The sequence below is a fragment of the Cheilinus undulatus genome, linkage group 20 (assembly GCF_018320785.1).
Source record: "Cheilinus undulatus linkage group 20, ASM1832078v1, whole genome shotgun sequence".
Classification (NCBI taxonomy): domain Eukaryota; kingdom Metazoa; phylum Chordata; class Actinopteri; order Labriformes; family Labridae; genus Cheilinus; species Cheilinus undulatus.
In genome coordinates this window covers 35,786,384-35,798,680 of record NC_054884.1, presented here as the reverse complement: position 1 = coordinate 35,798,680, position 12,297 = coordinate 35,786,384, and the positions used below count along the sequence as shown (strand labels likewise).

General features: G+C 37.5%; 1 protein-coding gene across 1 annotated transcript; it reads left to right on the top strand.

Moving 5' to 3' along the window:
• The first annotated feature begins 1,006 nt into the window (after window positions 1-1,006).
• Window positions 1,007-8,293, top strand: LOC121528658 (putative GATA zinc finger domain-containing protein 25). Its single transcript, XM_041816194.1, has 3 exons — window positions 1,007-1,179; window positions 4,367-4,711; window positions 8,277-8,293. The coding sequence occupies exons 1-3, from the start codon at window positions 1,008-1,010 to the stop codon at window positions 8,291-8,293; spliced, it is 534 nt and encodes a 177-aa protein (XP_041672128.1). The 5' UTR covers window position 1,007.
• The last annotated feature ends 4,004 nt before the right edge of the window (window positions 8,294-12,297 follow it).

Here is a 12,297-nt window from a genome sequence, read left to right as displayed (position 1 = left end):
CTTCATCATCTCATGTGGGCCATATTTCATTTTATTTCTAGAATTTGCTGCTGGCCAATCAAAAATGAACAACGGGCCACATTTGGCCCCGGGGCCATAGTTTGGACACCCCCGCTTTACTGTTTTTATCCTAACACCCAGTTATGGGCTCTATGCATGAACTGCTTCTGCATTGGGCATTAGACCGCTCCCACACTTCCAGTTGGGACAAGAGAAAGGCAAATTCGTTGTGATTTACTCGCTGTTTTCATGAGTTAACTGAGCTGACTGTCAATGACGAGTCAAATATAGTTGAAGATGTACATTGCAGCATGCAGCAACGAAGTCCAGAAGTGCTTTTAACCTTTTTTTGAAACATCATTTTAGCATGTGTGGATGCCAAACGATGATGATAGAGTAAACACAAACAACAATCGAGACCAAAAAAAAAACAACGAAACGGACAAATTAAGGCAGTATAGGAGGGTTTAGATTCCATTTTGGCTTAGCACATACCGTTGGGTGGAAGTTGTGAAACGGTCTTATTTTCCACCGGAAATACGCCACCCCCTGCCGTGCATAGAGCCCATTCCACTACATTTTAGAAAGCATCAGTGACTGAGTAAATAAAAACCTAAAAGTTAGACAAAGGAGATTGTATTTTGGGGTGGCAGTACATTTTGAAAAAATAACTACATGATCTTTTCAGCCATTTTCAAAATGGAGCATAGTTGGGGTAAAATACCTGCCCAAATATCAATCAAATGTTATGATTTTGCTAAAACTGGCAGGTCAAATGACCCCAAACTGATACTGAGATGAAGAGATGATTGGGAGCTGAAAGAGTCGGCTCTTTTTACTGAGCTGTGCCAAATGAACCGGATCACTGAAAAGATGTGGAATTCCCATCACTACTGTGGAGGGCAGCAGTACGCCTTTGCTGCGTCTAGTCTGCCCAATATTCAGAAGAAGAAGAAGAAGAAGCAGCGAAAACACTGAAGAACTTCACAGCTGAATAAAGAACAAGAATGTTTTCTGTGGAGAGGTTTCGAGGTTTCGTCAACGAGCGGCTAACTGCTGCAGCTGAGGAAATATGGGAAGTTTTTTCAACAGCTGTCGTCGAGTACGAGGCAGAGATCAACCGTCAGCGCAGGATGCTGGATATCGTTTGGAAACCTCACATCCACTTACACAGAATAGGTGAGGAAATACGAGTTTGGCTTTCTGTTTATGCTCAGGGATGCTGTTATGAAGAAAAACTGTTGGGCTTGTGTGTTAAATAAACAAACATTAACTGGTATTTTTAGGTTGAGTCGTAATGGGCTACGGTTAGCTTATATATTCTGTTGAAGGCGAACGAAACCAACGGCCAGTTTTTCAAAATTGTAGCCAAGCCAACTTCCAACGTTTTGTGGTGCACGTGTAGAAAGACATTACGGCTAAAGACGTGAAATAACTGAAATCAAAATAGACAATGCAGTAGATATCAATACGTAGATGCCCCCTGGACTGCTGGCTTTCATTGGGGTGGTTGCACCACGCGACCGCCATATGTAAGAGGGGGAGTCTCAGCTAAAGACTAATGTAAGTCAATGATGGCAGGAGGTTTATTGTAGCTCACAGAAGAATGAATCGATTTTCAAGATGTTTGTTTGATAATCCAGGATAACTGATCCAGTAAAAAACGTTCTGTCCTAACCCTGTGTGGTTACTTGTAGAACAATTAATTGTCCTTTACCAACTGTATGTTTATGGGTCAGTGAATAAAAAGGTTTCATAAAGTGGAAAAACTAAAATGAGTTAGAAAAGATTAATTAAAGTTCAATTTACCATTATTAGAATGCAAATATATACAGTATATATTTTGAAAATTCAGTTCTCTTAAAATGACATTTATGCATTTTTATAATTAATTTGATTTTCCCTGTGAAAAATGTCCTTCAGGATAACGTTAATGGATCTTCCAATAATTTGGTTATTTCTTTTTATAAATATACAATACTTCATACATATCTGTAGTTTGCAATCCTGAGACCCTGTGTGCACAATAAAGGATGCTGTTGCATTTCAACTTTCCTACGACTACAATTAATAAATTCTGCTATGCAAACTTAAGAAGTAATTGGCCAGAGTTTCCGTAAAAGTTTTAAGTGGTTTTCTTGGAATGTCTGGAAAATTTATGTTGATTTTTTTTTATTCTACATTTATATACCTCCCAAATTTAGCATGCAGAACATACAAATAAAATCTCTTAAGGTGAATTATTTCTTACAAAATAGATTCATTTACCAGCATTTTCAGTGAGCAACACCAATTCACTTTTGAAAAAAGAAATTTACATTTATAGATCATATTCAGTTATTTACTTGAAACTGGTAAGTACAAACTCACCACAGCTTCAATGAGATGGGTGTCTGACTGAACATATGTTACTATAAGAATCTTGGACAATTCAGGACAGATTTCCTTCTCCAAGATGCCTCACAAATCCAACACTTCAGGCCTTTATCAAAGCTCACAATACAAACATTTGCCAGTTTGAACTTTAACTACTGAAACAACTGGTTGAAACCTGATAGGTATTCAAGGGCCAGCATGCATGATAAATAATAAAAAAATAATATACCAATTAAATGTGAAAAATAAAAAATAAAAGTGAATAATTTGTGTATAATTTAATATGTATATATTTTTTGTTTTCAAATTACATTTTTATTTTTATTTTTTGCGTATCCCCTACGTCACTTTGCGTACCCCTGGGGGTACAAGTACCCCAGTTTGGGAATCACTGCACTAATGCAACCCCATACCATCAGAGATGCAGGCTTTAGAACTGAGCAAGGAGCACAAGCTGGATGCCCCCTCTCCTCTTCAGTCTGCAGGACATGGCATCCATGATGTCCAAAAAGAATTTCAAATTTGGATTCATGTGACCACAGAACAATTTTCCATGATGCCTCAGTCCATTCTAAATGAGCTTTAGACCAGAGAAGTGGTGGGATCCTGTCCATACAACAGAGTTATTTAAGTAATTTGGAACAGGGGCCAGTTCCCAAAAAAGGATCCCAAACAACGGATCTGGAAGACCCCAAATGTGTAGTGACGCTGTGGAGGTTCAAGACTGGGTTTTTAAACCAGATAAATGAGCAGATAATCTTGGTAAAAACTATTCTTAAAGCTTGCATCTTTACAAATGTTGCAAGGGTTTACAGTGGCCCAAACCTTTGGTGGACCAGGTCAGGTCTAAGTGAGTTAATTCGCATCTTTGCTGCTTTCAGCTTGCACATAAAACATGTCAGACACTAAAAATGTATTTGATGCTACAGAGACTAAATACATAATATTTGAACATCTAGTAACTCAGTGTTACTCAACCCTGCTAAACCAAAGGGCCAAATTGTCTAAAAAGGGTAAAAAAAATACCTTTGCAAGAGCCACAAACAAAGTGGAAAAAAACGGCTCTAATTATTAATAAAAATCTGTTAAATTTGGCAAAAATGGTCCAAAAGTCGTAAAAATGTGGCAAAAAAAGGCGAGAAAAGTGACTAAAAGAGGCAAAAGGCAGCTTACATGAGCAAAAGTGGCAACAAAGGAATCAATGAAGTGGCAAAAACTGGGAAAAAGTGTCCAAAAGAAGTGACAAAAATGGGCAAAAAAGAGGAAACGTGGTATTTAATGCCAAAAGGTAGCTTAAATGAGCAAAAAGTGGTGAAAAAATTGTGAAAAGGGGCAAAAACTGTCTAAAGGTGACAAAATTATGGCAAAGGTGGCAAAAATGGGCAAACAAAACAGGAAAAAAGGGACACTAAATGGCAAAAGGCAGCTTAGATGGGCAAAAAGTGAAATCAAAGGGATTAAAGTGGCAAAAACTGGGGAAAATGTGTCCAAAAGAAGTGGCAAAAATGGGAAAAAATTAGAAAAAAAATTGGTATATGATGGCAACAGTATCTTAATTGGGTGAAAAGTGGCAAAATGGACACGTCACGTCATTGACCCTTAATCTTTTATTGCAGGGGGTTAACAGCGTGGTGGTACAGCAGCATGAAAACAGAAGGCATTCTTCTCCTGATCCCAACGTACCTTGTGTAGCTCAATCTACGGAAGCCACAGCTGGCCAAAATAAATGAATAAAAACCCAGGTTCTCATACCAAAATCTTTACCAAATTTAAGATTGCAGTGCTTTTGGATAGAACAAACAGCAACATGTGTACTCATGTGTAAACTTTTGCCTATTTTCATGATCAGTCTTTAATATGACAAAGAATGTGTCATTTGTATCATGTGTTATTGAAAAGATATAAAACATTTTGGCTGAACAAACTGTTGTATACTGGCACTAATGACATGTTTCCTCTCCCTGACTTTGTTTTGCTTTTGCATCTCCAGACGTCCCACAGCAACATGTGTGTAAGGAGGAGGAGGTTGTGGCTGAGCAGCAGCTCTGCCTCCAGGAGAGGAAGTCTAGTCTGGACCAGGAGGAGCCAGAGCCTCCACAGATTAAAGAGGAGCAGGAGGGAGAGCCTCTCAATCAGGAGGAGACTGACAAGTTAATGCTGACTCCTACTCAGGAGGAAAGTGAGCACAGAGATGCAGATGGACAACATGAACTCCAGCTCCTTTCTCACAACTCTCATGTTGCTGAGAATCAAGATCCCAAAGAGAACAAGCAGAAAGACTCAGAGATAACTGAAACATCAAAACCAAGACAAGATAGAGACAGAAAACACACAGGTGAGAAGCCTTTCTCCTGTAGTACCTGTGGAAAAAGATTCTGTGTGAAATCAAATTTAAATCATCACATCCGTGCTCACACAGATACAAATCCGCACACCTGTGGTACCTGTGGAACATCATTCACACAGAAATGTAGTTTGAAAAAACACTTAATTATCCATACAGGTGAAAAACCACATACCTGCACAAAGTGCAACAAATCTTTTAGACGTAAAGGTGATTTAACAGTCCACATGAGAAGACACACAGGTGAAAAGCCTTACTCCTGCAGCACCTGTGGAAAAAGATTCAGTCGGAATTCAAATTTGAATGATCACATTCTAACTCACACAGGTACAAAGCCATACACCTGTGGAACCTGTGGGATTTCATTAACAAATAAATATCGTTTGAACCAGCACTTAACTATCCATACAGGTGAAAAACCACATACCTGCACAATTTGCAACAAATCTTTTAGACTTAAATATAATTTGGCAGTCCACATGAAAACACACACAGATACAAAGCCATACACCTGTGGAACCTGTGGGATATCATTAACAAATAAATATCGTTTGAACCAGCACTTAACTATCCATACAGGTGAAAAACCACATACCTGCACAATTTGCAACAAATCTTTTAGACTTAAATATAATTTGACAGTTCACATGAGAAGACACACAGGTGAAAAGCCTTTCTCTTGCAGCTCCTGTGGAAAAAGATTCAGTGTAAAAGCAGATTTGAATCAGCACATTCAGATCGCACAGGTACAAAGCCATTGTCCTGTGGTACCTGTGGAAGATCATTTACCAGGAAATGTACTTTGGACAAGCACCTAAAGATCCATGCAGACAATAATGTGTAAACTTCCTAATATGTGGCAGGTCTCTCAGAATTGGTGCTGACTTGATGGTTGATGAGAGAAGAACTGTGATAGTACCCATCATTCACGGTGGTGGAACAGAGTCAATAGTCACAATAACATTTGACTTCAATAAATGAATTGTAAATATTATAATTCGACTTAGAAGTTAACTTGACTCTATTAGTCAGAAAAAATGAATGAATTCAAAACATCCCAACTCCACTTTAAAGTGGTGTAAACAGTTTCACTTGAATAGGATCAAAAACATATGAATCGTACAGATTCAAAACAACAATCCTTATTAAAATGTAGCAGCTTAATCAGAGACATGAACCAAAACATTAACAGTGCAATAAAACCCAAATATCAAATACAAGCACTCTTATTTCAGTGACATTTCTAAAGTGCAACTAGAGCAGCTACATCACCCTCACTTTTATTTCTTTACCCACTGTTACTTTAAAATCAAACTGGCGTTCATGTAACACTGCACACTTTAACTCGAAGGTGGAGGACTCAATCCAGTGTGCAGTGAGGCTCAGCAGTGACATGGGGCAAACATCTGAGCTCTAAATGTCTGTAGTGAAGCTAACAGCAGTTAAGTTGCTTTTTAAATTCTCTAGTATGCTGTCACTTTGTTGTAAAGCTCCGGTAACGCAGTGTCAGTAACGTAATGTCGAGACGGCAGGGCATAGCGTGGGTCTAAAAGCTCAAGAAGACGATAGAAACCCAAATTCTCCACCACGGAGACGGGCTGGTTGTCCAGCGCAATGAATTTGAACCCCTTTTCTGATATCTTATTGCCTTATCACCCCCTCGAGGGTATTTGTCTTTCCTCTGAAAGTCCAGAGTGTATCTTCGGTGAAGCTGCGTGTTGCTCTTGTGAAGTCTCCGTATTCTGCTGCATGTTTACTTTAGAGATGACAGATCAAATTTGTAGAGTTAAATGCAGTTCTGCTGCTACCACCTGATGAAACGGTCGTGTTACAGATGCCGCAAGTGGCCGTTGGACTGTTTCAGCTCTCACGTTTTAAGTATTTCCAGACCGCTGACAATCTAACACACGAAAGCTGATGTTGCTACTGCTGTTTGTTGTTACCGGCACGTTTACGGCCTGTCGTAAATGATTGGCTGGGCTGATCAGATCAAATTGCCGATCGCCGATCAATTAAAAATGCTTAGTATCGGCCCCGATCCGATACATGTGATCAGGATCGGGACATCCCTGACCAAAACATCCTTCTACCACTTAAAAACATTTCAAAATTTAAATCTTTCATGTCTCAGTCTGATTGTGAAAAATTGGTCCATGCACTCATGTCCAACAGGTTAGATTACTGTAATGCTCTCCACGCTGGACTTCCAAAAAACACAATAAATCATCTCCAACTCATCCAAAACACTGCAGCTCACATTCTAACAGGACCAAAGAAAACAGAACACATCACACCCAGTCTAAAAAGTCTTCACTGGCTTCCAGTCAGATACAGAATTGATTATAAAGTACTTCTTCTTTGAATGGTGTGATCATGCTAATACTAAAACTACATAAGGGAATTAAAATAAGAATTATTAACTCAGTATATCAAAGAAAAATGGGAATCAGAATCTAATATAAACATTTCAGATGATAACTGGCATGACATGTGGAAAACACACCAAACATCCAATTCACGGATATGGAGGGAGTTTTCTTGGAAAAATTTGATTTGTTTTTTTTTCATTACTCTGAAGTTAAAAAGCAAACACTCCAATAGAAGTTTGCCATGCTGGACAGCTTGTGGAGCCATGGATGTGGCTCACTCGCACATATTTTGGAAATGCCATAAGATTCTGTTTTTTTGGAAAGCTGTACATAGAACCCTACTAGAAATATTAGGATACAATATTCCTATGAGTTTTCTGTTACTCTATATATGTGTCATTTTAACTCACCTGAGGGAACTGTACAAATAAAGGACGGATACTTGATAAAAAATACTGTTGATAGCTGCGAAAAAATCTATTACGAGGAAGTGAGGCAGAGCAGACCCACCTACCCAAGATCAATGGCTTGAGACAGTGAAAGAAATCTTCATAATGGAAAAACTGACGCATCGTTTGAGATTACAGGAAGCACAAATGGATGACAAGTGGGAGAACTGAACATTATTCAAAACAAAATACAGCAACATTACAACAGGAAAGAAAAGGGACAATTAATTCTGATGTTGATTGTGATGGAACAGATATACTGCTACTGGAAATTGAACTCCCAACAGTGTCTATAATGTTATAAATTCATCTGTGTTAACTATTTTTATTTGATGTAACGCCAACATGTTCATCAGTGGGCTGTATATATATAAGATGCTGAAATTATCGATATAAATTAAAGTTACAAAAAAAAAGAAAAAAAAAGTACTACTTCTTGTTTATAAATCACTCAATGTTATGGCACCCCAGTACATTTCTGACCTGCTCACTCACTATCACCCAACCAGGTCACTCAGATCTTCAGGTATGGACCCTCTAAATGTAACTAAAGTAAACGGCAAATCGGGTGAAGGAGCATTTAGTCACTACAGTGTTGTTCTGTGGAATAAGCTAGCTGTTGACCTGAGATCTGTAAAAGTTATTTTAGGAGTGGTCTGAACACACTGCTTTTCTCTCATGCCTTTGACGGTTAGATATAATTAAAAGTATTTGCATTTTGCCTGTCTGCTCTCCTAGGACAGGAGTACACATGACTTGCCCTGTACATATGGGTGTGTGGGAGAGGGGGGTCAATTTGCTTGGATTGTTGTAATATTTAGTATATATGTAAATATTTCTATAATTGAGGTTTTTTGTGTCCATTGACCTATATAACACCATCTGCTGGCCGTTTTATATGTTGACACCATCTGCGGGCCATTACCTTGATACCCATTTGGCAGGTTCCTATTGGTCAGGACCATTTAAAAAGAACATACAGCTTCCAGGCTTCTGTTTGTTTGACTTCCTGATGAAGGCTTGATGCCGAAACACATTGGAAGTGTGTTTTTAAAGGCAGCTATATCAGCTGTAAGTATCATCCTTTATCAGCTGTGGTCCTGATTAAAAGAACAGACTTTTGTCTGAAGTGTTTCTAAGTTTTATTTTTAAAAAGGGAAACCAGACTCCTGACTAAAATGTTTCTAAGTGCCATTTGACTAAAAGAAAAATCACACTCCTGTCCAAAGTGTTTCTAAGTGTGTAATATGACTAAAATAGAAACCACACCCCTGTCCATAGTGGTTCTTGGTGTATAATCTAAAAAATCAGACTTCTGACCAAAGAGTTTATAAGAGTCATTTGAAAAAAGACAAACCAGGCTCCTGTCCTATATGTTTCTAATTGTCATCTGATAAAGGAAAAGCTGACTATTATTCAAAATGTTTCCAAGTGCCATTTGACAAAAAAGAAAATCAGAGTCCTTACCAACATGTTTGTGTTATTTAAAAAAAAAAAGGGAAACCAGATTTTGTCCAAAATGGTGGTGTTTATAAGTTTTATTTTAAAAAAGGAAAACCAGACTCCTGACCAAAATGTTTCTACGTGCCATTTGACAGAAATGAAAATCAAGACTCTTGACCAACTTGTTTCTAAGTGTGTAATATGACTAAAAGAAAAACGACACCCCTGCCCACAGTGGTTCTCAGTGTATAATCTGACAAAAAGACACCACACTCCCCTGTTCAGTTTGTTTCTCAGTGTATAATATGAAAAGAACAGAAACCAGACTCCTCTCCAAAGTGTTTTTAAGTGTATAATATGACTGAGAGATAACACACCCCTTCACAAAGTGTTTCAAAGTGTCATTTAAATACCATGGAAACCCGACTCCTGTCCAATATGTTTCTAATTGTCATGTTAAAAAAAGGGAAACAAGACTGTTGTCCAAAATGTTTCAAGTGCCGTTTGACAAAAACGAAAATCAGACTCCTTACCAAAGTTTTTAAAAGTGTCATTTGAAAAAAAGGGAAACCAACGTCCTGTCCAAAGTGGTTCTAAGTAAAAAACAGACTTCTGACTAAAGTCATTTAAATGCAAAGACAAACCAGACTTCTGTCCAACGTGTTTCTAAGTGCCATTTGACAAAAGGAAAATCAGACTTATGACGAGAGTTTAGAAGTGTCATCTGAAAAACAAAAACAGACTCCTCTCCAAAGTGGGTCTGAATACAGGTAAAGGCTTCTCTCTAAAGTGTTTCTAAGTATTATTTTTGAAAGGAAAACCCAGACTCCTGTCCAATGTGGTTTAAAGTCTCAAAACTGACATAAAAGGAAAACCAGACTCCTGTCCAAAGTGTTTCTCAGTGTGTAATATGACTAAAACACAAACCACACCCTTGTCCAATATGTTTCTAAGTGTATAATATGACAGAAAGAGAAAACCGACTCCTGACCAAAGTGTTCCTCAGTGTATGACAAAAAAGAAACCACACCCTTGTCCAATATGTTTCTCAGTGTATAACATGACAACAAGAGAAACCAGGCTCCTGTTAAAAGTGTTTTTCAGTGTATAGTATGTCATAAAATGACACCAGACTTCTGTCCAAAGTGGTTTTAAGTGTATAAGATGACAAATAGGGAAACTAGCTTCCTGTCCAAAGTGTTTCAATGTTTCATTTAAACCCATGGAAACCCCACTCCTGTCCAATTTGTTTTAAATTGTCCTGTGAAAAAAGGGAAACCAGGCTATTGTCCAAAGTGTTAAAGTGTCATTTAAACCCATGGAAACCAGATTCTTTCCAAAGTGGTTCTAAGTACCATTTGACAAAAATAAACATCAGACTCCAGGCCAAAGTTATTAAAAAAAAAAAAAAAAAAAAAAGGGAAACCAGAGTCCTGTCCAAAGTGTTTTTAAATGTCATTTGACAACAAGGAAAATCAGACTACTGTCCAAAATGATTTAAGAAAAAACAGATTCCTGTCCAAAGTGTTTCTGCGCGTGTAATATGTCTAAAAGAGAAACCACACCCCTGTCAAAGTGGTTCTCAGTGTATAGCGTGTCAAATAGAGAAACCAGACTTCTGTCCAAAGTGTTTTTCGTTGTATAATATGACAAAAAAAGACACCACACTCCTCTCCAAAGTGTTTTTAATTGTAAAATATGACAAAAAGAGAAACCAGACTCCTGCACAAAGTGTTTCAAAGTTTCATTTAAATACCATGGAAACCCAGCTCCTGTCCAATGTGTTTGTAATTGCCATCTGAAAAAGGGGAATCAGACTACTATACAAAATGTTTCTAAGTGCCATTTGACAGGAAAGAAAATCAGACTCCTTACCAAAGTGTTTATTAGTGTCATTTGAGCAAAAGGGACACCAGACTCCTGTCCAAAGTTGTTCTAAGTAAAAAACAGACTTCTGTCTTAAGTGTTTCTGAATTTTAGATTAAAAAAGGGAAACCAAACTCCTGACCAAAATTTTTCTATGTGCCATTTGGCAAAAAGACAGACCAGACTCCTTTCCAAAGGGATTCTGAGTTAAAAAAAAAAAAAAAAAACTTTCAAAAAGGACAAAAAGACTCTTGCTCAAAATTTTTCTTAGTGTATAATATGACATAAAGACAAACCACACCCCTGTCCAATATGTTTCTCAGTGTATAATATGGAAAAAAAGAGAAACCAGACTCCTATCAAAAGTGTTTCTAAGTGTATAATATGAGGAAAAGAGAAACCAGACTCCTGTCTGGAGTGTTTCTAAATGTATAATATGACAAAAAGAGAAACCAGACTTCTGTCCAATGTGATTATAAGTGTATAATATGACTAAAAGAGACACCAGACACTGGTCCAAAGTGTTTCTAAATGCATAATATGACAAAAAGCAAAACCAGTTTTCTGTCCAATGTGATTATAAATATATAATATGACTAAAAGAGACTAAAAGAGACTCCTGTCCAAAGTATTTCTCAGTGCCATTTGACCAAAATGAAAATCAGACTCCTTTCCAAAGTGATTCTAAGTGTATATTATAATAAAAAAAGAGAATTCAGACTCCTGTCCAAAGTGTTTCAAAGTGCCATTTGGCAACAAGACAGACCAGACTCCTTTCCAAAGGGGTTCTAAATTTAAAAAAAAAAAAAAACCTTCAGACTAAAGTGTTTATAGGTGTAAAAACGGGAAACCAGACTCCTGTCCAATGTGGTTTTCAGTGTCAAACTTCAAAAAGTACAAAATAACTCCTTTTCAAAGTGTTTCTCAGTGTATAATATGACATAAAGTGAAACCACACCCCTGTCCAGTATATTTGTCAGTGTATAACATGGAAAATTAGAGAAACCAGAATCCTGTCAAAAGTGTTTCTAAGTGTATAAGCTGACAACAAGAGAAACCAGACATCTGTCCACTGTGGTTATAAGTATACAAGATGACTAAAAGAGAAACCAAACTCCTGTCCAATGTGATTCTAAATGTACAGTATGACAAAAAGAGAGACCAGACCTCTGTCCAAAGTGGTTATAAGTATATGACACAAAGTGAAAACCAGACCCCTTTTTAAAGTGTCTGTCATTTAGAAAAATGAGAAACCACACCCCTGTCCAGTATATTTCTCAGTGTATAATATGACAAAAAGAGAAATCAGAATCCTGCCAAAAGTATTTCTATGTGTGTAATATGGCAACAAGAGAAACCAGACTCCTGTCCAAAGTTTTTCTAAATGTACAATGTGGCAACAAGAGAAACCAGACTTCTGTCCAATGTGATTTTAAGTGTAAAATATTAC